Source organism: Brachionichthys hirsutus, chromosome 4 (assembly GCF_040956055.1).
Source record: "Brachionichthys hirsutus isolate HB-005 chromosome 4, CSIRO-AGI_Bhir_v1, whole genome shotgun sequence".
NCBI classification, from domain to species: domain Eukaryota; kingdom Metazoa; phylum Chordata; class Actinopteri; order Lophiiformes; family Brachionichthyidae; genus Brachionichthys; species Brachionichthys hirsutus.
This window is the reverse complement of record NC_090900.1, coordinates 1,987,438-2,013,930: the sequence shown is the minus strand read 5'-3', so window position 1 is coordinate 2,013,930 and position 26,493 is coordinate 1,987,438. Positions and strand designations below refer to the sequence as shown.

Below are 26,493 nucleotides of genomic sequence, written 5' to 3'. Positions count from 1 at the left end.
ATTTGCTATGTCTTTAAAATTCTCTGGAAAGGCAGAATTCTGCGTACATCCTGCACTTGGGTTCAAATCCATCATGATTTCTTACTTTGGTCTTTTTTTTCTTTAAAAAAATATTTTTCAGGAAGCAGTTGCTGAAAATGTCAAAAAAGACATGTCTTTTTTTGATGTGTGATATGATCTTCTAAAAGACATATTTTTACTAAGCACGTCTGAAAGTTACCGAAAGTTTTACAGGAAGATATTTTTTTGGCTCCCAACTTCTTACCGGTGTTTGCATCAGTTTCCGTGGTAATCTCCGGACAAAGACCCGTACTCAGATATTAATCCGACGAAACTCTTTGGCGCTTCACCGAACACGAGATAAAGCCTCCAGTTGCATCAACTACAAACAACCGCTGTGGCGTTCAGAAGCGGGCCCCACAAAAACAGCACAGAAAGGCATCACGGGAAGGCAATAGGAATCGCCTGTGATTGGAGCGCTCCTGGTGCAAGTAAACCTTTCTTCTTTCTTTGCCATGTGCAGAGAGTTGATAAGAGACATCATCCCACTGACTCATTAATCAACTGTGAAATGTACAGCTACCTGCCGCTTTCTTATTCCCGAGACCCCAAATCCCACCGCTTCTCCCTGTAGCCTCATGCGGAGAGAAAAAACAAACTGGACTCCGCAAGGATTCCCTAATAAAATGCTATCCGAGCAAATCTCCTGATTTGAGGTTAAGGAAAAACAAAAACCCCACCTTCCCAATCCTATGCATGCAGGCTCGTGTGCTCACCAACGCCTGGAATGCAAATGCATAGAGCATCCATGACTCTGCAACTGTTTCCTGCTCGTTTGAGGCACACGTCTGGGAAATGTCCCCTGTCCGTGCAGCTTCAGATGTGATCGTGCACGCAGGTAAACCATCACTTTAAAACGGCAAACATTAGCTGCCACACTTTTCATCTCCTCTAGCAGCGTTTCCTCCCCCCTCTGTAATACCAGCCATAAAATCCCTGATACGGTTCTAAAGTGATCCTGCGTAGGTGTGCTGCATATACATTCTGTTCGGCGGCGTCAGAACTGTTGATCGGCTGTCTTTTTTATCAAACTGAGACCCATTCCGCGGAGGTTGGAATTTTGATGAGTTTATTTGCATTTTCTGCATCAAAACCCTTTAATTTATTTGACGGGTTTGATTGTCTTTATGGGAAGCTGACTGCACAATCACTCTCACTGCATCATCAATTCTTCTGTAAAGTAAGCAACAAACTGACCAAATGAAAGTTTGATTAATTAGCAGGAAGGTACAGGCGCCATTGTGCCAGTGACAGCTGCATAAACACGGAGCCCGGAGAGCTTTTAGCTGTTGAGCAGATTCTAAAATACATGCAGCGGGTGCAGAAGTTCACTTTCATGTTGCATTTACGGAAGAGAGTATGTTCCTAAAATTGTGGTTTTAGATTTGCAGCATGAAGAACTCAATTTGGCTTCACTTAAATTGAAACCCCAAAAAGAACATTTTAGGTTGTCAAAAGGGTTGAACATGAAGTGTCAGTCAGTGACTTCTTGCTGTAATATAACCCAAAAACATCAGCACGCTCTCCTTATCATCACGGCACATATGTTGCGGTGTGTTTGCTTGCACCTTCCCCTGGTATTAATCCTGCTGTAGGCTCTGAATTCTCAATTATTCAGACAATGCAGAAATAGATGTGTGTGTGTGTGTGTGTGTGTGTGACTGCAGGTGAAGATGGGCCCATGCGTCAAACCGGACAAACACATTCTGCTTCAAGTGCAACTGCTGTATTTTTTAATTTGATAGGAAAGTGTAAGAATAGAAGAATAATAGTCTATAACCCCCCCCCCCCCCCACCCCCCCATGTCTGTTTTGAAGAAATGAGCTGGGTTGTGTCTGCGATGGGGGTCTGCTCCGTATTATGGATGTATTACATTATGGGCTACCGGTGCTGCTGGAGAATTGGCAGCGCTGCTTCGTCTTTGATGGATTTCTCCTGCTGAATTTAATGTTTAATGTTGATGCAAGATGATTTCTGATTCTCATCCCTCAGCCCATCTGATTCTTTTAATTCAGTTTTCCTTAAACATCCACATCTCTTGGAGTTCATAAGAGCAGGTTCAGAGTTTGTTCGGTGAATGTAAGTGACGTAATATTACAGCACAATATGGGAAATCACACAGAAAAGCCCCAAAAGAGTGTGATGTAGTGAAAGTTGGCGATAGGCTTTCGGGGCGCTTGACTGTTTCCAACTATATTTCCAGAGTCAGAAATTCTCTATTATTTCGTGGCCGACATTTTTTCAGGCTCTGCCAAACGGGAACATTCGTGATTCAAAGCAGGAAATGAGCAGAAATAAAGAAATATCCAAGGAGGGATCCATAGTCTCCAACTTTGAAAACCCTCCGCTATGAATCATGAATTCTACAAGATTAAATTGGTGCGGCTACAAAAACCTTTTTGCAGAAATGCATTATAATTCAGGAGTGCTGCTGCCTTACCAACCATATCCGATGAAAAAGTAAAGATGCTTGAGATTCGAGTGGGTCGTAAACAGCAAGCCCACTTATGTATTCTCTATCATTTTATCTTTACAAATACTTTAGTAGTCTGAAATGATGCCTGATGATACAAATGTGTGGCTGCTTGTTGGAAAACAGATGAAAAATCCATGAAGTGGGATTTTGCGCTGCTACTTTCTTTGTTTCTTTTTTATTTTTTTTCCCTCAGTCGCCATATTTTTGTGCAATCTAACCTCAGAAACAAAAACACAGAGCACAATGCAGTCCAACTGTTGAGTTAACAATATAACATTATTCCTATCATGTTCAAATGTTTGATATTTTATATTCTCTGACGCCCGGAGCATTAAACCCACCCATTTGGGGAAATCGGTGTAATTTCTGCCAGACCCGACCGCTGACCACGGTAGAAGGTGGAGCAGCATCGCATCGAGGAGAGTTTCATTCTGAGCCTCTCTCTGAATCTCACGGTAACATTAGGATTTCTGCCTCGCCAGTACGGCTGCGTTATACTTGGCGTTCCGTCCGAAGACAAACATTTTGCTGGAAAACACCCACGGCGAATCTGTAGCTGTCGACGCTCATTCGCTAAAAGGAAAAAGAAATGTAAACATAAACAAACAAAAATGTGGCTGTCAGTTTCAAGGATTTAGGCTCGGGCAGAAAATCAATACGTCATCGCGAAGTAATATTCTTTGTCTATAAACACTCTGACATGTCTAAACTAAAGAACTAATCGTCTTTCAGCCTGCCTGTTTTTGTTTGTAGATACACTATTGTGTAGAATAAATATGTTTCATTTAGGGACACTGATTGGCTCCTCCTGTTCCAAATGGTCAAATCTGCTGTGTTGAGTCGTTATGCTATGCTAAGATAACTGACTGCTAGCTCCGTATTCACTGCACAGATCTATAGGAATCGGGTATCAGCACATTTTCCAAGATACTGAATTTTATTGGCACAACTAAATTCATGTTGAATAAACTCAGGATGCAATGACACTTTCTGAATTACACTTTTTAAACGAAGTTCTGATTACATTTGTCAGTAAAGAATGCTTTTGCATGCTGACGATGTGCAGTCTTGTTCTGCAGCGATGCGATTTAAATCCTGGGGCAGGAGAAGTGTCCAAATCTGGTCTTTAACCTGAAGAAAACCCAAAACCCTGCAGTTAATAGTGCGATGCATCATAACCTCTGCTCTCTGAGGGGGCAGGAAGAACTCCCACATCGGCTATTCAAATTCCTAAACATAGAAGTGTGTGCACTGTGTAATAACTGCCAGTGGACACAGCATGATGCTCACACAGGTTCTGGCTTCCCAAGCAGGTTGAGCTCATTTAATCGCATCTCTGTATACATTCGCTGTGATCAAACCTTTATAGACAAATATAAATGCAGGTAATGAAGGGCTTCCATTAGTAACGGTAATCAATACAGTCATATCAGCGTACAGTAAAGTCCGTTCGAGGTACTGAACAATTCTTTGAGTTGAATTAAAGAAACGTGTTGTTTATATACATAGAGATAGAAATATACACATGTGCAGGTGGATGTATGAAGCACACCCACAGTCATCAACAACAACACCGCGGAGCCGCTCACTGGTGACGTCGCCATCGGTAGTTCTTCTTCTTTTAGGGCAGAAGCCAAATGAACGGGCTAAACGGTAGCTTGGTTATGGTCACGGATACTTATACCAACATGTAGAACACTGAGTAGGCTTTACAGTTTAGAGTTTACACTTGTGTTGAAGAGACAGAATATTACCATCCCCCTAGCCCCGCCTCTAAATTTGAGGCCTGTTCATCCAAGAGAAGATTAAGTCGAGAACCAATTCGAGACAAAGAAAGTGTGACTGACAGCAGGAATATGTCTCCCTCTCTTTCCTTTTTCCTCTCCCACTCTGCCCCATTTACCTCTTACTCATTCCTTTTCTTTCTGCAACAGTTTCTTTAACGGCCGATTCTGTCTTCTTTTAATGATGTTGTTTGTTCCCTCGCTCCCTGTGAGAGTCTTTTGACAGGACCGGCTCCAGTCCTCCATCTTTTTTTTTTTTTTTTTTGCGCCTCAGACAGAGAGGAGAGTCGTTCCCGGAGAATCGTTCCCAGCGTCCATCGGCGCTCCCGCTAAGGGGTCCGTTTTTTAAAAGCCATGTGCTTCATCACAGTTGCGGTCCACCCTAACAATACATCAAATTAACGACAAATTCACAATTGTATGATTCCAGTATTTCCATCCTTTCTTTCTTTCTTCTTCTTTTTTTTTAAATCTTCTTTCACAAACGCCTTTTATGCAAACTGCCCAGAGAGTCACCCATCTCTATACCAGTCTCATAAATAACACCTTCTGCTTTTGGGATCAGCTTGTGGGTTGGGTGACCTCTTTGCCTCGCCTCCTGGTTCTTCTATAAGGCATGCTGGGCCAGGACCAGAGCCAAAGCCAGGCTGAGAACCAGAGCCCGGACGTTGGCACACACACAGGTAGCGTGATCCTCTGACAGGCCCGGGGTTCGGCCCAAGCCACCGTCTCTCGGTTCAGGATACTGGTCAGATAGAGGGGCACACAGAGGGAGGGGAGACATGTAAAGGTTAGAGATGACTCAGTCGCTCCTGCTCTTTTCTTGTTCTGGCATTTGATGAGGGTAAATAAGAGGGGAGGACAGTTGGGGAGGAAGACAGAGAGTCAGCCTGAGAGTGAGAGACGACATGCATCCATGGCAGACCCACTTTGGCACAAACGTTGGATGTTTGATCCACCAAATGTTTTGATATGTGAAGTATTTTTAAAGCCCCCCCACTGCTCAGAATGGTCCCCGCTTCTTGGCAACAAAGGAAAGCTTCTTCTGAGAACTCCCCCCCCCCCCCTCCCCCCGCCCAACTCTTTTAGGTTGTGCCAGCAAGTCTCTAAACACTTTTTAAAAGCTATCATTACAGACTTTATTTACAAGAAAAACACGCCGCACAGCCAAATCCACGGCACAGAAGCCAGTAGCAGCTGTGACTCTTTCAATATTTCATTAGGCATAACTTACAGCAAGTAGAGGCCGAACAAAGCACTCGCGAGACCCCCTATATGCAGTTTGACTGCCCATCAAGACGCCGCAATGTTTGTTCTCGGCTAGAAGAGAAAAATAATAAAAACATATGAGCCAACTAAGAGAAGGCTTTCTCTTAGTTTGCGCGTCAGTGCAGATATTAAACTCCGCTCTTATACCCACACTACAATGGCCTTATTATGTGCTTTTCCATAACTGTTAGCATTTTGAATACTTTTTCAATTTTCTGGGATTCTCGTAACACAAAGCATAACCATTTGCCTCCAAGTAAAAGTAGCCTCGTTCACGCCGCGATTTACGGAGGCACCATTTCCAGTCCGGAACAGCAATACCAAGGCACATCATAAGGAACATGAAACATTCTCTCCTCCTTCTAACCCCCCCCCATCCTCTCAACTCAGCTTCACCAATGCAACTTCTGCAGAGATTGCACTTTGGTCCATTTCTCTGTACGCTGAAAAATAAAACATCTACTCAGATGTTATCTACCGGCACCTCATCTCCCAACAGAACAAGGCAACATATAAATGGGGAAATAAATAATGAGGCAGGAAAGAGGGTTGAATTATATCCACAGGAAAGGCATGCTTTTTTTTATTCCTATAAAGGGAAAAATGAGGGATAGAAAGAAGGGAGGGGATCAAAAATAGCTACAGTTATCTCAGTACCTGCATGTCCTGTGCATAATCCACGCTACACAAAGAAATTGGTTAAAAAAAACAACCTATGGGTAGCTTGACAATGCACCAAACAAACTCACAACTAGCCAATTAATTAGCAAGGGCAGTGATGTGTGGCGGCAGCCTGTTGACACGAGTCCAGATCTCTGGCTGTAGCCAATATCCATGCACACGCGCACACACACACACACACACACACACACACACACACACACACGCATTCAAGCTGGTGATAAGATGCTCAGACAAAAACACCTCATGCGGTTTCAAGCACAAACACACACACGTGCGTGTGTATGTGTGTGTGTGTGTGCGTGAGTGTTCGTGCTTGAAACCACAATGGAATGCAAATAATGTCAAAACATAAACTCATCTCGTGAAAACTAAAATGGAGCTGGAGGGGATGGAAAACATTTCTGAGTGTTCATTTAAACGGTTGATCAACTGATAGCCCACTTGTAGCCGTGCAGGTTATTACACATGTAAATAGACCCTGATCTCGCTATCAGTTGGCACAATGAGAGCCGCGCCTCCCAAGGTTATCAGGAAACCGAGGATCCAACTGAGCTGGGAATCGACACAGGACGGCGTCTCGTGATAATAGTCAGCTGGCACTGTCACTTATTAAATATTACTACAAACGCAATAAAATAAGACGAATTATTTGCTCGGGAGCTAAGCGAGGCTCCTGGTTTTTTTTGTTGTCTTTAAACGCTAACTTGTAAATCAGGATTATACATTTTAGGCACAAAATCCATCTTGTCTCCGAGACCCATGTTTATCCATATAAACAAAGCAGGACTTGTGATGGCTACCGCGGCGCCTAGCCTAGACTCAAAGGACCCCGCTTCAGCCCGCATGTTTACTTACTGAGCATAGGATAAAGGCCACAACCGTTGCCAGTGACATTTTGAATAATTATGCATCTAAATTAGCTGACTGTGCTACGAACTATGACTGACATTAACAGGCTTAGTCACAGACGCAGTCTCCCCTATACTCACTCTTCTCCAACTGTGCGTCAGTGTCACGGCCTTTGTTTGCCCATCCATCCATCACAAACCTAATGAATTCTATCGCTCGGACTCTCGTGTGTGTGTGTGTGTGTGTGTGTGTGCAAGCATGTGTGGCCACGGTGAGATTTAGAGGACTGGCCAGTCAGTCTCCTGCCAAACGGAATCATACTACAACAACACTCCGCTAATTTATCTGTTGGGGAAGTTTGACAAGTTTTAATTGCCAGGCATAGTTTTCTCTGAATGCAAGGCCGCCCAAAATGTCCCTACTAGCTCCCTCTCTAATTATAAACTTCCTGCTTGAGTAATCACACGTCTTATTGTTCCCTAATTACCATTTTTACAATAAATTAAACACCCTGCTGCAGTGAGACGGAAGCAGAGAGGTGCATCAATACTGACGTTACGTCCACACAAAACCTTTGGCGAGTACGATCCCACCGACCATTACATCGCCGCCATCCTCTCTCTTCCTCTTCCTGTCCAGCCCACCTTTTCCCAAAACATTACATTATCCTGCCACTCGTTCATTATTTCTCCACTTCGGGACATTTTAAAGGTTTTAATTCACTGTCTTCGCAACAATGGGGATTTCTGCGTAAAGGGTAATCCTGCATGACTCCGGTGCAGCGTGGCCGTTTAATGGCTGCGAAAGCCTCTGGAATTACCCAAAATAGATGTCTTAATGGGAGTCATTCATTTAGCACCCAAATATTCGTGCATAAACGCTGCACGCGGCTTGGATTTTGTGTCGGGAAAAAAAAAAAGTCCCAGGAATTGTCATGAACAATAACGTCAACGTCTGCAACAGCTGCAGAAGGTTTTACAGACTGCAATGTCTAATGCAGCCGCGCTGAGCAACTGGGTCTCCTGCAAAGGTGAGAAACATCATTAGTCTTACAGCACAAGGCTTGCGCCGCACATCTAAAATACATCTGTAAAACTGAGCGATATTTCATCGTGAAAACTAATAAAACTCAACGGCCAGATTAAAGACTGGCAAAGAAAAAGATTTGGCCCAAAGTGCAATGAAATGTTCCTGCTCTGTGCAGAAAGACAAAAGGAGGGAGGAGGGAAGGAGGATTTGGCCGGCAATATTCTTCTGTCATTTTCACATTTTATTTGAAGAGAAAATGAAGTACAGTCCTATCGGAAGACAAATGCACGTACAGCACGGCAAAGACGGATGTTTTCCTGCTCCAGACGGAGAACTCGGTTAGAGCTGGGTTGACTGCACTCCTCCTCTGTAGACGCCATTCAGCAGAGAACAGGCCCGAGGCCAGCGTCTCAGAACCGCTAATCCAGATTAAAACCCCTACCTCTCATTTCTTTCATGACTTCATTGTGTGTGAGAGAAATATATCATTTCAACCAAATGTCGTCATCTTGGGTGTAGCGCAAAATATCTTATCACAAGCGTCTGGTCTGATGCGCCAATTGCTTTAACAAGCATAGAGATCGAATGTGATGTGAATGCGAATGGTGCAATGTGTTGGGCTTTGTGATTACGGCTCTGCACAAAATCCTCTTTTCATGGCAGCAAAGTGAAGTGTTTTTTTTTTTGTTTTCTTGTTTTCTCGTAATAGGTCCACTTTTACTACTTTATGCAAAGCAGCTGCTGGAAATATGTCGATTTGTCTTTCGACATAAATAAAAAAAACATTTTTTTAAAATATGCCATGTGACAGACTCCAGGAATATCATATTGATTCAAAAAAAAACAAAAAACTACCCGATTGACAAGCAGGTTTTAAATATGCTACGACTTAAATCTAAATATGTGAAACATTTGTAATATCCCAAGGAATGAAACAACTAATGCAAATCCGTTACCTTTGGGATGGTGACAAAGGGAGGTTCTGAGGTGCCTGTCGGCCAATCGGATCCCGCCTTCGTTGTCACTGAGGGGGCTTGGACGGACACAGTTTTGTTTTGCATGTTGTCTATGCCGTAACCGAAGGCCTGGATGGCGTTTCCTGCAGGAACAGAGATATAGAGTCATTTGTTTTCGAATGGCGTTCCAGCAAGGAGGCTGCTAGCAGGCAGACGGCTCTAAGTCAGCTTCTTGGTCCTCTGCCCAATCGTTGGCAACCGAGGGAATGCGTGAGGGTGGAGTGGGACTGGAGTAGGGTTGAGTAAAAAGGGTTCGGAGAGTCTTTTTGGTCCATCAGTGAGTTTGGGAGTCTTACGTGAAACAGCTATCGGCTATACGACGCATCACTGGGGGTTTTATAGTCTCACAAAATACTCATTTCGGCCTTGTGTTTCATATTTTAAACTGTGCCTTATTAACATCCTTTTTACAATCAATTAAGCTCCTAATTATCTTTCTATAAGGAATTCTGGTGATGCTCAATGAAGGCATTTGTCAAATAGAAACAGCTTTGGCTCTTGTCTTCAGCCCATTACGAAAGCCCGTCCTCGGATTGAAACAAGCCAATGAAACGCGGCACTTAATGTGATGATGAACCCCAATTCGTTTGCCAGTAGTAACTGTGTATTCAGAAATGAGATCTTTTAAAGGCAGCGAATCTATCGGTTCAAAACCGAGAGCAGCAACCCGAGTGGCCGTGCATTGGCCTGCCGATGCGCCGCGCACACGCGTGTGATTCTGCATCTAAGTGCGTGTGTGGAGCCGCTGCAAAAATGTGATAAATCCCTGTTCAGTCAGCTTTTCGGCCAGATATGGTAAAACAGGGGCTGGAACACCTTTTCACTGTTCATTCGTTTAAAACGCGAGGCCTGTTTCTCTTTGTTCAGCCGGGGAGAATGCGAGGCATGTAATTGCTTGGCAACTACCTCCATTATAAGGTCAGCATGCAGAGATGACTTTGAATAGATTTATGTGACTGATCAAATTCAAAACATTGCCAAACAAAGGAGAAATGGCATTTTAGCAACATCACGCAAAGGACAGGATAACGTTACCCCCCCCAGTCAGCCCACCTACACCCGCCCACGCCCACGCCCACGCCCACGCCCACGCCCACGCCCACGCCCACCTGCACAATCTCTCTCTCACACACACATACACACGTAAGCAGCCATACTGTTTTTTATTCTGTTGAGCTGCTGCCGCAACATGAAAGCACAAGAGCTCACCTAATATACTTTAATGCTCGTGGTGAGGAGCTGCTGAAGTGCTCCTGAGCAGCGCAATGTCACGCGTCTCCTTTCTCGACGACGCTTATAGCCAGCTATATGTTGTAAGATGTAGGAACAAAGTCATAAATCAAACTAGTTTGCTGCAGGGCATCCACACAGAATGCTTAACTGCACCCAAATGTTCCACTCGGTGATTAAGCTCATTGCCAATAGCAATTCAATTTAATAATGACTCTGGATATTTTTCCCTTTAACCCCTGGGTATAACATGCGTTGCCCTACCTGGAGGGACAGATGGAGGAGGAGATAATCGAGGATGAGATGAGCGGGGACAGAGTTTGGAGGAGAATAAGGACTCGGACTATATTTGGACTACAATTATAACGTTCTTTTAAAGGAATGTTGGCCTCCGCACATTTGCAAATAAATATTGAAACCGTTCTTCTGCTCCTTCGCTTGATCTTGTAAAGAGAGAGCAGAGGTAATAAATGTCTTCTTCTAAAATGGTTTACGATTGCAAAGCGCTTTCCTTTGTCAGGCATTGTAAAGAACAAAGTCTATACTCTGCAGAAACAGACAAAAACTGTGAAATAGAAAATAGGGGTGAGACCGTGGGGGGTGATGGGGGCTCGTGGGGAGCAGAAAGCTAATCTGTCTACTCTATATCGTGTTTACTTACCATATAGCATGTAGTTTTGTGCATATTCTCCCTGGTGAGTTTAAGTTTATCGCCGGTTTCCCTTGACTGCAGAGGAGATGCTGCATTTTGTGTTATTTTTCTAGACGCCTCCTCAGCTCCCAGCTTCATCCCTCATCCTGCACACTCAGCTAAAACGGGAGCAGCAATCTATTGAAATAGTCTGAAAGCATTACCCACACAATGGAACATGGTAAAGGCAACGGTGTCATGTAGCGCTGATGACACCGCTCGTTCCGCCATAGCGAGAAAAGAGCTGTTTGAGGTTGGCGCTCGGTCACGCTGTGCTACACGTGTGTTTTAGCTTCTGCCGTTCGTTCAATGCCTGCTTCTGTTTCTTTTCATGACTTTTCTCTCCGCGTAAGAGATGAGTGCTTTTGCTCTCCCAGATTAGAGGGGAAAATTAAATTCTTACGGTTTCTTTTGTATTCAAATCTGGCAGATAAAGACGAGGGATTCTAAGAAATGACAAGTTCCTGAGAAACTAAGAACATTTAGTTCTAATGTAATCAGTGGGTAAAGGACTGTCCACGGATAAACTGTGTTACTTAAGAAGGTGCTCATTAGAATAGACTTCCTTCGTTCCTTGTGTGGTGCTGAATGCTGAAGCCTATCCCAGCTGACACTGGGCTGGAGGTAAACCTGTGCACCCCCATTACATGGGACCTTTCAGACCTGCAGGTAAATTCAGAGTTAGCCGTTCCTGTGAAATATTTTTGGAGGAAGCTGGAGCACCGTTAGGGAACCCATGTAGAACATGCTAATTTCACACAATAAACCCCCAGGTTGGGTTTGGAGCCCAGAACCTCCTTGCTGTGAGGCAATGTCAACATTTTACCGCCCCATCTGTCAATATTTGGACACTCGGCAGCTTTAGCATCCTCTCCACAACAACATCACATATGCAGCCATCTCACTGAAGAGCTCTATGACATTGAAAATCACAATCTGACACAAAACCATTAAAGTTGCATTACATCAAACTTCATGGCTCACTCCACTCTTATATGGCGGCAAGAGCAACTGCCGCATCACTCACTTGTGCTCTTATCAATATTGCATGACTACTGCTATCAGTGACAAAACACATTTCGGATGCATGCGGAGTATCCGTGCGTCGGTACGGCTCACTTAAGCACGTGTTGTCCGTGAAGTATCGCAGGAAGTTGGTGCATTCCTCCTCTTGGTTTCCGCTGCCCTTACAGGTGCACCACGGGGAGATGGTCCAGTCGGAGAAGCTGTTGTCTACGTAGTTTGGAGTCATGTCCGTCCCTGTGAGGGCAGCCACACACAAAAAAAACCACGCTCAAACACACATGGAGGACAAGGGTCACTAATGGAAAATAATCGACTACATTTATTGCAAACAATCTCTAAAATGGACAACAAGATGTTGTCCATTTTAGGACAACATCAACAAGGTGAGGTGGTCTATAATGCTTTATTTTAGATGTAAAGAGGCCATTATGTAATGAATATTTTTGCGAAGTTGGTGCTGCAAACAAAATATTTTCCCTTTCGAACATCTGTGTCGCTGCTTTCAGCCAAAGTCAGAGCGGTTATGTAGACTGTGTGTGAAATCCAGGAAGCGCCATGACATTTTATCACTTCATATTACATAATTTATGACACATGGTGGGGAGGCACTGGTTGATCTTGAAATATGGACACTTCACCGAGCGCTGTGCTAGAAAATAAATGTTTTTTTCACGCAAATTTGCATTTGGAACTCGTCGGCTCTGTGCCGCCGCTGCAGGGTCGCTGAGGTGCTGTTATCAAATGTTGGCTGGGGTTGAAAAAGTCGGCGCGTGCAAGGCTGTGCACGTTGTTCAAGCAACATTTAGTTTGAGTCAACAGATGGCCATTAAGAGTGTTAATTAAGTTAACACTATCTCTGCCTCTACTTCTAGTAGTAGGCTGATGTCCACTATGCTGGAGGACAGGAGAGAGCAAACTGGGACTCTCCTTTCTCCTTGTCTATAACAGACTGTATCTTACCTTCTACCGAAAATTACAGGGAATCATTGCAGCACTAGGACGTAAATGTGCACTTCGCCACCTCCAATGTCGCTTTTCCCCCTCACACACACACACACACACACACACCATCACAGTGTCGCTCACAGCCCATCTGCACTGACCGATCAGCCTTGCGTAGGAGGCCAAGCAGGCTTGGTGATTGTCTTGGTTGGGGCAGGTGCTGACTGCGTTCGGCGTCACCCAGCAGTTCATCATGTAATCAGCCAGCCTGGACCTGCATGACAGACGGGCACAGACAGAAAACGGACAGGCGTGGGCTCAGTCATGATCATGTGAGGGACGAGCATGCATAATCATACACAAATTCAAAGCGAGGGCCTAGTTTGTGTTTTTTGGCACGGTTTCTTCTCTCCGGCACCTGCCAATTGTGACCGACATCAAACCGGGAAAGTAGATGCAGCATCTGTTTTCCGGACTTCTAACGGGTGCCCTGAATATCCACCACAGGTCTCGCTCGAGTCGCGGTGCCAACGTTCTATTCGCACTCATCGGCGCATGCAACATAAACCCAGTGGTTGTGCATCTGCATTAGAATGAAAGAGATGTCGCCTTTTGGCCTTAACGTCCAATGCTTATCCAGGACATCTCCGCTGTATCCAAACCGTCTCCCGTGAATCGAGGGGAGCAGTTAAAAATAGTATATTTAGTTTCAGTGTGTGTTTGTGCTGAGCTTAAAGTCTGCGGAGGCCCCCAGGGTGGCATTGCTAATCCACTTAAGTAGGTTTATTGGGAGTAGCGTGTGCAAAGTTGCTCTGTCTGTACTGTTCACATCACAGCTGCCCACTAAGTGAATCACAAGCCATTGCACATCCCTCCCTCTGTAACCCTCCGTCTCTCTGATGTGATTCACTCCCTCTGACCTGATCGAGACCCTTTGTGCAGCTTTAAGGTCAAAGGTGAAAGCTGTCTTGTTTGCAGTGTAAAAACAAACATGCACACAAACACACACACACACACAAACGTAGGCTTGTCATTGAATGCATCGCTGGCCTGGATGCCAGGCAGCCAGCGGCGTTAATGTCTTCCGTTTCGTACCACCGGAAGGACTAGTTTGAAATATTAGGAAACGCCTAAACTCACTTTGTGTCCTTCTTGTGAATAGTTTTAGCCAAAATGTCCTTTGATTATCGAAAAATGATTTATTCAGCATATATAGGCTACTTTCTGTTTTTGAATTCCTTGAATGAAAAACAACCGGTTTGATTCCCGAGAGTCGGGGTTTAGTGTTCGGTAGAATGTAAATAACATTTAGATAAAAGTCACTGCTTTGTCTGTAAATATGCGTTGCAGCTGCATCACTTCCACTTCGTGCAGGGACTCTGCTTGATCTCTTAATCATCATTTTCTATCTTCCTCATAAGTCTGTTAAGTACTTGGATTAGATGAGATAAAGTGTGGCGATGCTGAGCCTCTACCTGCCTGCGCATCCATGCACAGTCACCGCGATGCTTTTGGTTGGCGCCTCAGAGATACCTGCAGCGATATGACCCTGCAGCAAGTCAACTCAAATCTACTTATTATGTCGCAGCTTAACGGCGAACTGATTTGGTGTCTGGCGAGATGAGGTCGCTATCTATCTGTCCCTCCACTCTGTATGCCTTTCACCACGGTGGAGATGCAGCCAGTCGATGAGATGGGCTTGGGGGGCCCCCAGCAGCAAAACCCCACTCAGACTCACTTCATTACTCTGACTCCATCGCCATCCACCCTCACATCAAATCCCCCCGGAGAGCCTCTCAATGCGGCATGCTGCTAACATCGCATCTGAGGCCACGCTTCGGAAAACCGAGCATACAGCTTCTCCAACATGGCTGCAAAGACTGGCATGCGAGTGCATACCTACGAGTGCACAAACCGCGAAAGGGCGGCGCACTTCATAATGCTAATTCACACAGGAAAAGGGCAAGCAAATACAAAATCTCTCCTCCATTCTGCTCTCATCTATTTGCTGCTTTTGCTTGAAAGACGGCACCGTAGTCATGCCACAGATGACAAAAAAATGGTAAATAGACTGCACTTGTATAGCGCTTTACAAATAGGCCTCACACTCACCCATTCAAATGCTCTCTCACGCTCCGCTGGGCGACTTCTGCCATGCAAGGGGCTTCCAGACCCACTTGGAGCAATTTGGGGTTCAGTGTCTTTCCCACGGCCAGTTCGACACGTGGATAGTCAGAGCCAGGATTTGAACCACTGACCTACCGCTTACTGGACGACCCAACTCTACCAACTGAGCCACAGCCGCCCATAAAAGACACAACAGGCGGAGAATAGAGTGACGCAACTCCACCATGGTCGCACAAAGCAACCTTGAGACCCGCGTTTTTGTCTCGTAGTCAAAGGCCGTGTGCTCTCTGAGAATGCGAATGTTGGCTTCATCCAGGAACAGCTCAGACCACAGCAGAATAAAGAAACTCGACAAACACTGTGTTTCTTTTTAGATGCAAAGCACTTTCAGACAATGATGGCTTAAAAACAGTAATTTAAAGTTTAGAGCGGCGTCCTGAGTGTTCAGACAATGGTGTTACAACATAGGGATGCAGCAAATTTCATGGCTTCCACAGGCTTTCCATTATACCTCGGAAAAAGCGCCACTCGCTGCTGAAATTACAGGCTGTCGAGCTCAAAAGAGTTTCATGGTCATTTCAGCCACTCAGACCCCCAGGGTAGTGGCAGGGGAGCCCCCAATGAGGTAGACTTCTTTCACCCAACCTGACACTTTAAACACAGTGATTGGGCCGAGTGCTGAGTGCCTGCCCATCCAACTTGGCAGTAATAGAAAACTAATGGGTTTTTATATGGATTCTTATTCCTATTACCTGATGCCTGTGAAAAACAATGCGACTTGAATCAGTGTCAGTCTTGGAAACCATTTCCCCAAGAAGGGGAGAGGAAGGTAGAAAAAGAGCTCTGAAACTCCAAAGTCCTCTAATAACTTCATTTATATATGTATATATAAAACAATTTATTGAGCTCTATCCGGTTTAGAGACCTCACATCTGTGCTCTGCTGACAAATATGAGTTCACCCACAGATAATTTCTGCTCAATGTGAAATTATGGCTCTTAGTTCTTATCTCTCCCCTCAGTCTGCATCCTAAAGAGGCTTTAAAACCCATATCTCTCACTTGTGTAAAGCAGAGCAACGGCCGCGACACAACAGCTGCCAACATAATAGCAGCAACAAGAAACGCACAAGGAAAACAAAAGATGCTTTGCCTGGTTTAGCTTGGTCTCATCTTTGGATCAAGCGTTTTTTTTTGTTCCCCTAAACCTTACCGCTTCTCGTTGTCAAGTTCGTATAAACTGATTATCATTGCAGCCTTAAGTGCATCCTTTTTTACGGTTGGCATTTAATGCCAAACCAAAGAAATTGAGGCTTTCACTATTTTCTGTGACCCCCAAGATGGTCTCTTTATTGCTCCAAGTTGGTGGTGATTGTCCTTTTTATCCACACCGGTTTACTCCCGAATGCGCTCAGGCATTTTGTGGCAGCAATGTACTCGTTTGCGATTCCCAGTTGATTGTCTAAAAGGCCAATGTGGAGAGACGGTCCGTCAAAACAGAAATCCGTTTATCTTATTTGTCCCCGTGAGGGAACGTTTGCCAGCACGGTTAGCGGGCGCTAGCGTAGCCCAGCCAGTGTCTCCCCTGAGCCGGTCCCAAGCCCGGATAGTATACCTGCAGCAATCAGGGGGACTCCTCAGCTACAAAGACACCGAAATGATTTAGAGCGAAAGAGGAGGCCCTAATTGACATACTGAAAACCACATATCGACCGTTCTGTAGATGCGTCTGAAGTCCTATTGATAATGCTTGCATTAATAATAGATACATTACCAGTGGAGGAAGAGACTGTGAAGGAAAGGATGAGGCGCAGTCAGTAATTACCGCAGGTTTCCACTGTACCGTGTTCCCTTGGAGATTACAGCTGGGAAAGTAAATGTGCATATACTAATCCATGCATTGGAATTAAACGCACACAACTCTTTCTTTCCAGCCCCCACTCCATCCCACTCGTTACTGCGCTCGCCCTCTTTCTTCTCCCTGTATTTTCTTTTCTCATGTGTGGCAGGAAAATACAACGTGTAGCTGGGCCGTGATTAAAGCCACACCGTGCAGCAAACTACGCTTTAGCATTAAGGGACACAGGATTTATTTGTACGGAGTCACGCTATTGCACTGCAAATTGTTCTGTACTTGTCAAGATTCTGAATCTTTTATCTTCAAACATGAGATTAATTATCTATTTATTCGTTTGTTTGGATTTTAAGGCATTTTAAGATTTCTCAACAAATTAAAGTATCTGGCTGCATTGGCAGATAATTTCACGAGACATTTTCTCCTTAGGTTTTCACCTTTCAAAATATTTGACCGCCACAGTATACGTAGTTGTTATTTCCATGCTGGTCCTTCAACGCTGCAAAACAGAGAAGCTAAAAATACAAGAAATAAACACACATGTGAGCCCATTTTATCTGTCCATGCAGCAGGATAATTCTACTTACAATATGCCATTTGAAGCCTAGAAATAAATAGGCAAAGATATCAAAAAGACAAACAGTAAATAGCTTTTAAAACTAGAAACATTTATCTCGTGTTTTCCATCTAAGATTTTAAATCTTTTGAATTTGCAGCGTGCTTTCAGGAGGAGATAGAAACAGTTCCAGTTTTATCAGCTCTGATCCAGCTAAGGGAAACATAATTTATAAGTGCATGCTTTTGTACTTTTTCCTGAGAGGAACAGCTGAGTTTGATTTCTCGAAATGGAGTACATCTGCAATGTCAGTACTCTCGTCTACAACGAGGTAAGGGCGTGAGGTGACTTTATTTGTACCCGAAGGTAGATTTGGTTTACAGCAGTTACACTCTGCTGCCGCCCGGGCAATGTGGGTGAAGTGTCTTGCCTAAGGACACAACGACAGTGTACACATGTGCCTGAGCCAGGGATCGAACCGCCAACCTCTCGATCATGGGACGACCCTCTCAACCACTGCGCCACCGTTGCCCCGCCAGTAACTGAACCCGTTTCTGTGCAAAATTTGCCGACAGTCGTTTAGACCCATAGTTGAGCTGGCTAATGCCTTGTTTAGACATGCAGAGCTTAACCGACAGGCTGTTTTTATCCGGGTTGAACATGTAATTTGTGTACTTAGCTCTCCGTTATTCAATTACTGCTCATAGCTCTGCTGCAGCTGCAGCCGCACGCACTGAAGAAGTTAATTTGACAAATCTGCTTCATCCGAGTCAAATCGTGTTTGCGAGTCTTGCAATGTCATCGAAGGAAATGTAGCCGGGGAAAAACACAGAAGGTCCGCTCTAGCACTCGAGCACACAGAATGCGAATGTGTGCGAGAGAAGAAATGACAGACCCCCGGTGATGAAAGTGCCAGAACATCCTGAGTTCTTTCAAGTTGGTCTCAGAGAAATGTCACGTCGGGGCCAGTCTCTTCCCCGCCGCCCCCCCTCGGTGGAGGGCTTTGTCAGATCACACAGGACGCTGTTGATTTAGGGCAGTGAGTTTGTGGTTGTGTGTGAAGCAGAGAAAACAAGGTGTCCTTTGAGTTTTCTGCAAAGACCCAATGTGGGCCAGATTACATGTACAGCGATCGATTGTCTCTCAGCTTCGCACTTTGATAACTGGCGGCCGAAGAAGTCAATCAAGACACAAATAGACCGCTGGGATATAAATCAAAGACTTGTCGCATTGATTTCTAACGCAATCTATAGAGAACTCACGCGCTTTGGGTTTTTCGTCATGGTAATGTTGTGTGAACATGGGCACACGGCGCTTCCTCCAGCCAAATATAGCCGATTTGTCCCGATTGAAGGGGATTCTGAAGTCACTGGAGGGGCTGTGAAAACACAGGAGACTACAAGTGTGTCCGTTTTTGTCCGTTTGCGTGGGATTATGAGAAGCGATAACAAAATAACAGGAGTACAAGCGGGTGTAAGAAACAAGAGCTGCTCCATTTAATGCTTGTTCTCTGTCCATCTACGGTCCCTGGATCTCCACAGTATGTCAACAATTGCCTCCTCAGAGACCAGTAGGAGAACAAAATCTTCCGGCGCAGTATGCCTCCTCAGCCAAAGCCAAAATTATATATTTGAAATCCATTCAAATGTTGATTTTTTTTTTTGTTTGATTGAGCTCCGGGCTCCACCTGGAACAATCTGCAACAGCAGCCTCCGAAGGTGAAATCCCAGCCAATCTGGCACTCAGTGGGCTTAATGTAGAACTAAAAAAAGGTATCTGAAGGCCTTTTTCAGTCTTTTCAGAGTTTGCAATAAATACTAAACTAGACACTTTTAAGTGCATTTTGACTTGGCCGTGTTTTGAGCGGTGACCATTCCTTCATCGGAGCGCCATGTGGAGTGGAATGCTCGTCTCTGAGATCCATAGCGGTGCGGCCAACCCGCTGACCTTCAACCCGCTGCAGTAGCTTCACGGTGCAGATCGATTCCGCCAACCTCCCTCCCTCCTCGCCTCCCTCGCTCTCTCATTATCGCCATACGCCTCACTTTGTCTTCCCATCCTCCCCGTCCCTCCTGATCCATCCCTTGCGTTAAAATGAAGGCTTGGCCTAGCGGTGTTCCGTTTCTCTGGAGTCGGACAGGTGTCCCCAGGGGAGATGGGCCTGTCGTGGAATGATCTTCCCCGATGCTTTTATCACCACATCTCTGAGAGGGGAGGGAAAGTTTTCTTTTTTCCCTGCTTTATTGCCTTGTGATTTCAGGTTGTTCAGTATCGTCATGGCAGCGCAAAAGAAACAAATGATCTGTCGATTGATTATAAACGTTAAATTCATGTTGGTGACGTAACAAATGAAAAACATAGCAGGTGTGTTAATGCGTGAGATTGATGAATAATCAAAATCAAAAAAATGTCAAGGTCTTCGAGGGCCGATGAGGAAGAGACAGAGGACACCCAGACAGACAGAGGACACGTTAAGAATATCTCACAGGAAGGCGTTGATTGTGGATACCTCAAGGCAGAATAGATCCACCAATCAGAGCGCAGTGTCAGTGCAGCGCTGACCAATGACATCTCAGAGTAATTGAATCACGAGAACCTCTTGCATGGCAGCACATATTCACCACAGCAGAATGCCGAAGATTATTAAAGTCACGTTCGCGCTCAAAGTGGTTGCGTGTGAGCCAGCAGCTCTGTGTGTGTGTGTGCGTGTGTGTGTGTGTGTGTGTGCGTGACTGCCAAATAGCCATCCTGTCACCCAACGTGTGTTGTACGAGTGTGTGCGCCTCCATCGAGCCGTTGACCTTAGCAGGACATTCCGCAGCCACAGATAATGAGCTTTAACATTCCATTTCATCTTTCTCAGTAAGGAGGTGCACACACAGACACCTGAGGTCCTGAAGGTCAGCGAAAGCCACTCAACCTGAAAACAGATTACGCAATGCAGGCAAGCAAGTAATTATTGGGACAATCATAAACCAGAGACGAGGCGATGAGGCCTTCCTCCCGTAGCAGCATGGTGGTTGAGTTTATGATTTTATGGAGAGGAATTTGATTTGGCCATTAACACTCGGCGTTGACAGCTGCTAACCTCAATGGAAACGAAATAAATGTGACGCGCGGAGGATATAATTCCCCAAAAGAAATTATTGCACATGGCTAGCACTACTAATTGGAATTCCATGTGGCTGTAAATCAGTTTTACTTCTTTCTTTTTTTATCTACCGGTAAAAGGTAAAAACTACCAGCACAAATGTGACAAAATAAATATTCACATTTCGATTAGGCCTTTAGCTCATTCGTATTGTGCAACAGGCTATTAATAGTGTGTGGGGAAAAAAATGCAATGATACTCTGCATTTGCTTCAGGCGGTGTTTTTGAAACAAACTGGATTCGCTGTTTGCAACAAACAACATCAGAACTGTTCACATTAAAGAATTATTTCTCAATAATGAATAAAGAAGCGATTGGTGTCTGATTTGCAGTCTGCTGCTGCAATCATTGCACCACAAGAGGTGACATCATCTTCCTGATGATAGAGGTCAGACAGCCACTTGGATTATTATACCAAGAATACCCATTAAGATTCACGACCGATCGGATCAGCTGCTTCTTCCCGACACCGAGACGAGAAAGTCTAAAGTTCCTCGCTCCGATAATTCTCACGTCAAGAATATTGTTTTTAGTTCTGAGGTTCTTAACACTTTGTCAAACTTCATTAAGCTCGTAAATGAGCTTTTAAATACTTGTGACACAAATGTTCCGCATTCATTATGCAATTAAATCCGATGAGCTCGGCGCATCCTTCGACCGGCGGGACGTGCCAGCCATCGATGGCCAAAACGGAGCACATGGTCCCAGCAGGATCGGCTGACAGAACAACCGCCTGGTTTCACCTGCTCTCAGCAGCACTAACACGAGGAAACACGTCACGGCTGAGAACGCGGGAATTGAATCCAGCTGCTCGAATCCAATATGGGCCCCCCGATGCAGCCAACGCGATCCACTAATGTTGTGCTCAACGTAATTGAGCGTTGTCCCTTCAACTTAGCCTCACGTCTTCATTCTCTGTCTAATAGCCACAGCTTCTCTGGAACACTAATTACCTCCATGGCAAAGTTACACCGGAGTAATATAAAACTTAAGGATGATGTCGGAGAGATATTTCTGTCACGTGGGCATTCTCGCTAAGATCTGTCCATCACAAACTCTTGGTCACGCTTGCACATCGATCTTTCCAATTAATTTCCTGGACTGTGGCGGCCCGTAGCGTTCTAATTTGTCCCGTCACAGTTTAATGGAAGCGTAGTTTTTCACTTCCCGCTATAACATAAAAGATATCTTGTCGTGTTTCCTTTCAGAAAAATCATCCCTCACTCTCAATCTGCCCCCGCCCCCCCTACACACACACAGTCCCTCATTATTAACACAAATTTCTCAGAATCAATATACAGCAGAGGACCTCGAATGTTACTCCGGAGATTACCATTGATATTGGAAATTAACATGGGTAAAGTTAGATAACATCGGCTGGCAAGTTCTTCCTGTCATTTTCCCTTCCTTGTCTCGATCTGGCTGCACACGCTTCATAATTACGTTTAACGGTCACTAATAAATATGTATTTTACTAAGGTGCGGCTCTTTTTGCTCTCATATCAAGATTAAAAAAAATTGAATCCCAAAATTTTCTTCTGATGTCTAGCGTCTTAATTTTGCTTTCAAAGGCCAACAAAATCATGAATTTAAACTCATTAAAATAAACCTTTAGAGGATCAAAGGTTCCCTCGCTAAAACCATGTCCCTTCACCTGCAGAGAGGGTCTTGGCGGCACACCCTCCGTAGCTCCAGACAGTTGGGCTTCTCCTTATCGTTGTAGGAGCAGTCGGGCACGATGGTCTGCCTGCGCCGTTCTGCACAACCCTCAGTCTGGCAGGGGCAGAAGAGCACCCGGTGGCTGAACTCGTGTGGAACGCGGTCCAGGAACAGCCTCAGGGCTTTGTGGCATCGCTTCCTGCTGCAGGTCTCGCCCTTGTTGGGGTCCTCCTTGTGGCAGGTGGCGATGTAGGAAGAGCGTTGCCTCTTGCAGCTGCCGTTTAGGTTGCAGGCTTTGGCCGCGTCCAGACAGGGGTTGCAGTTTTTCTCAGGGTCGAGGCATTGGAAACCTTTCGGGGCCACTGTCAGCATTCCTAATGTTGGGGGGGTTTAAAAAAAAGAAGGAAAAAACGCTTTAGGGAAATTCAGTCGTGGTTAAAAACAGATTCAATGTAACTGGGTCACTTGAAAGAGTCTTTTGATTACATGTATTTAAAAAGACGGATGCATACTTGAATTTATATCTCTGGGTTTCTTGCCATTGTTATTATTGATTTACTCACAACACGGATCAAATAGAACCACACAAGAAATATGGAGCTCTCTCCCCCCTGATCCCGAGACTCAACATCATCAGTTTGATAAGGTTTGCAGTGGGCTCAGCTGAAGGGCGCGATCAACAAATACAAATAATCCTTGCGTCTCCACCCGCCTGAGAGTTCATTAGGAATGTTCGACTTTTAGAGCTGGAGGAGACTCTCCAATATCCACTGTGTTTCTCGGTTTCTCCGACCAGCCAGCCCACAGCCATCCTGAATTATTGATCCATTCTGCTTCAGACCTTGAGTGAAATATGAATTAATTAAGGTGTGACTTCAAATTGGATGTTAATAAATTATTCATTTCCACGTAAATTTGCGGCACGATTGTTATAATATTAGTCCATTATCAAGGTACATTAATTTGATAGAATTAATATTTATCTAGATGCATTTATTTGACTTCAAATGAAGTAAACAATGCATTTGTATCCGTTTGTAATGTAAATCAAACAGCAGTCCTTGGGAAATATTGACACGACATCCCGCTGATGTGATCTCTGAATGTGTTGGGACTTCCTTTCCCCGATCCGACTTCCTCCTGTAGTCCCGAAACATCGGGCGAACAGGTGACGGTTAGATGTGGTGAGCGGTTGTCTTTCTGTGTCGGCCTTGAGACAAACCGGCGACATGTACAATTTGTACCCTGCCTCACTCAACACACCCCTCGAGACCTGGCAAAGGGTCCAGGGTCATTGGTAATAAATGGGCGTGGCTATGCTCAAGGATACGGCGAAGACTCAAAGGGCAGAACCTTTGCACTTATATCTGTGGAAAGCATTTCTCACGGTGTGTGTGTGTCTTTATGAAATGCATGAAACACGCCTGACAAATACTGGTAATAAAGCGGGATCATGTTCACTAGTGGAGCCCGTCTCTCGTATTCAGGCGATATTAGAAGAAGTTACCCTCCCTCCCCTGTAGATAATGATATTTCAGAGGTCGTAGCAGCATGGCGACAACCGGAGAGATTCATCCCGTATTCAACAGAACCAATCTCTCTCTGTGTCTATCAGAAGGACCGGAGCAGGAAGAGGGGGTGGGGGGGGGGGTTGTATTGCTTCCAAGTAGGGCATTGAACTTCAATACTAAAAAATGGAGCAAATCAGTACTGGGGGGAAAAAAAAAAAAAAAACCCTCAGGACTAAAGGATTCTGATCAAATAAATGAGAAAAAAGCCAACCGGCACTGAGCATCACATCAGGTGTTCATGACAGAAAGCAAAGATGCACACTTAGTCTAACTTTCTGTTAAGCAACACTTTCATTTTGATACATCAAGGTTAAATGCTGCAGTCGTTCTGATAGATATGAGACATGTTCTGAGTTCGGGCTGTTTGAGTTCAAATGATTGATTTTTGGTGTTTTATTCAGCATCAGTGCTTTGCTTCAATAAAATGTTTCTTCTTACTCTAAGACATCACTGCATCATCAAATGAAACAAAACCGTGCATTCTGTTTAGTAAGAGAATAAAAAAAGATTGTCAGACTGGCTGGTGTAGCCGACCGAAAAATGGCAGACAAGATTGTGCTCTTATCATTTCCCTAAATCAAACCTTCTATGCAGGATCAGACAATTAACTGACCTTGTCCAGGAGAAGCAGCTCGATGGAGGACCTCAAATAGAATCAAAAGCAGAGCTGGGCAATTTTGCTCTGGGTGAGAACAGGCCGAATTAGGGCCATAGCGTCGCTAAAGTGGGCTAAGCTTGTCTGACGCAGGCCTGAAGGAGGGTGGTCCGGTCCGGCTGGAGGAAAGGTTAGTGGGGCGGCTGTCCGGTGGTTCAGGCCGCATTACATTGATGGATTGCAGCACCTAAATCTCCCCTGGCCATCTGCAGACTCTAATGTGGGCCACTGGGGGGGGGGTCCAGGATGAGAAGAGTATAGGAGAAGGATGAGCTCTAAGATTTATCTGATCAAGCAGAGCTGAAGCCACCTTTGAGACTGCAGCGATGGACAATTTTTATACCTCTGATTGGGGAGCTGAGATTGAATTCGGTTCTCAACCCCAGAAGATGTCCTGGGGCAAGCATAACACTCGTACGTGCTTCCACAGGACGATGGCAAGAGTGGGGGACGAAGGAAGCGAAGCGAAGTGGAGATGGGAGGGGAAATGCGGGATATTGTTACAGAGTAATAATTGATTTTCCAAGCGCATTACAATGACGGGTTTCAGCAAACATTCTGCTGTGGCGGGAGGAGAGAGGGGTTGATGAGCTAATGATTCGCGATGTACGAAAATGGAAAACGCTTTAAGAGGGGAGAACAGCTGATTGCTGGAGCTGATCGCGGCTGTTAGAGGGGTGAGGGGAGAGGACAAGGATTGGACAGCCGCTTTCAGAGACTTGTTGAGGGTTTTCAATTAATCCAACCTAATTCCGAAGAGATGCGCATCTCTAGTGCTTGGAATAATTAACCCAGGGCATCAGTGGTGCAATCAGCAGCTCTCAGGATCACAATACTTTAAGGCATATCTATTAACACACACACACAGCCGACCGCACTATACATTAATGAGCGAGACACCGATTGAATGAGCAGACAGAGCATTTTCTGATTAATTAAAGTAATAAACAGAACCATCAGTGCCATTGAGAGAATGAAAATTATAATGTTTTCCCCCCCTCTATTATGTCTCAGTATTGGCTGCAGAATAAACGTGTGCAGGGATATTTTACGCGTGCAAAAAGCACAATGTGTATTAAAAACACGTTCATAACAAGTATATCGAGTTGTCTTATATTATTTGATCACAGCTGCTTCTTATGCATTGGAAAATGTGACCTCATGATATTTATGCCAACAGCAGTTAAAGTATCGACATTGCTTTCGGTGATCTCGACACTTAACTGTAAATAGGCTTTTAATAGGCCCCTCCATTCTATGGGCGCCATGAATTAGACCCCACTGATGGCAGTGCGGTGGAAATAAACATCTATCCTTTCTGCATGCATAGAGCAACCAGGGAGAGAGAAAAAAAGGGAAGAGAGATAAGAGGTAAGATAGGAGACAGATGGAAAGAAAATTAAAATTACCCAAGACCTGTGTTCCACTGAGAAATGAGGAAATAGGGATGATAAAGAGAGGGGGAGGTGAACGGGGTGGACAGGACATGCATGAAAGAGAAGTGGATAACATGTTCATGTGCACTATATCAGGATTGTGATGTTTCTTTTTTCCCCAAAGAGTAACAGTTCTATCTTTGCCAGTAATTGCTCTCTGTCAGCCTAATTTGAATTCTGCATTTCATATATCATCCCATACTCGAGGGACGCCGCGCAGCTGAGGGAAGTTCAGTCCAGGTTAAGAAAGGGCTTTTAGCTCCGGGTATGTTCTCAGTAATTAGGAAAGGTGCCAAAGTTTGGATTTAATATGGCCCAGAGCGAGTGTGCAAGAGCTTGTTAGGGAAGTCTTTAGTCTAGACCCCAAGGAGCATGTCAAGCATTTCCATGTCAAAGGGCTCATCAGCCATTAGCTCTGCGCTCCGTGTT

General features: G+C 44.8%; 1 protein-coding gene across 1 annotated transcript in view; it reads right to left on the bottom strand.

The window, feature by feature from the left end:
* Positions 1-3,531: 3,531 nt before the first annotated feature.
* Positions 3,532-26,493, bottom strand: part of LOC137892934 (GDNF family receptor alpha-2-like) — a 40,858-nt gene continuing 17,896 nt past the window's right edge. Inside the window, exons 4-8 of the mRNA XM_068738350.1 lie at positions 22,398-22,776; positions 13,218-13,330; positions 12,208-12,348; positions 9,108-9,250; positions 3,532-5,065 (exon numbers count right to left, since the gene is read on the bottom strand). Of these exons, the coding sequence (XP_068594451.1) occupies positions 4,928-5,065; positions 9,108-9,250; positions 12,208-12,348; positions 13,218-13,330; positions 22,398-22,776 (914 nt within the window). The 3' untranslated portion in view covers positions 3,532-4,927. The remainder of the gene's footprint in view (positions 5,066-9,107; positions 9,251-12,207; positions 12,349-13,217; positions 13,331-22,397; positions 22,777-26,493) is intronic.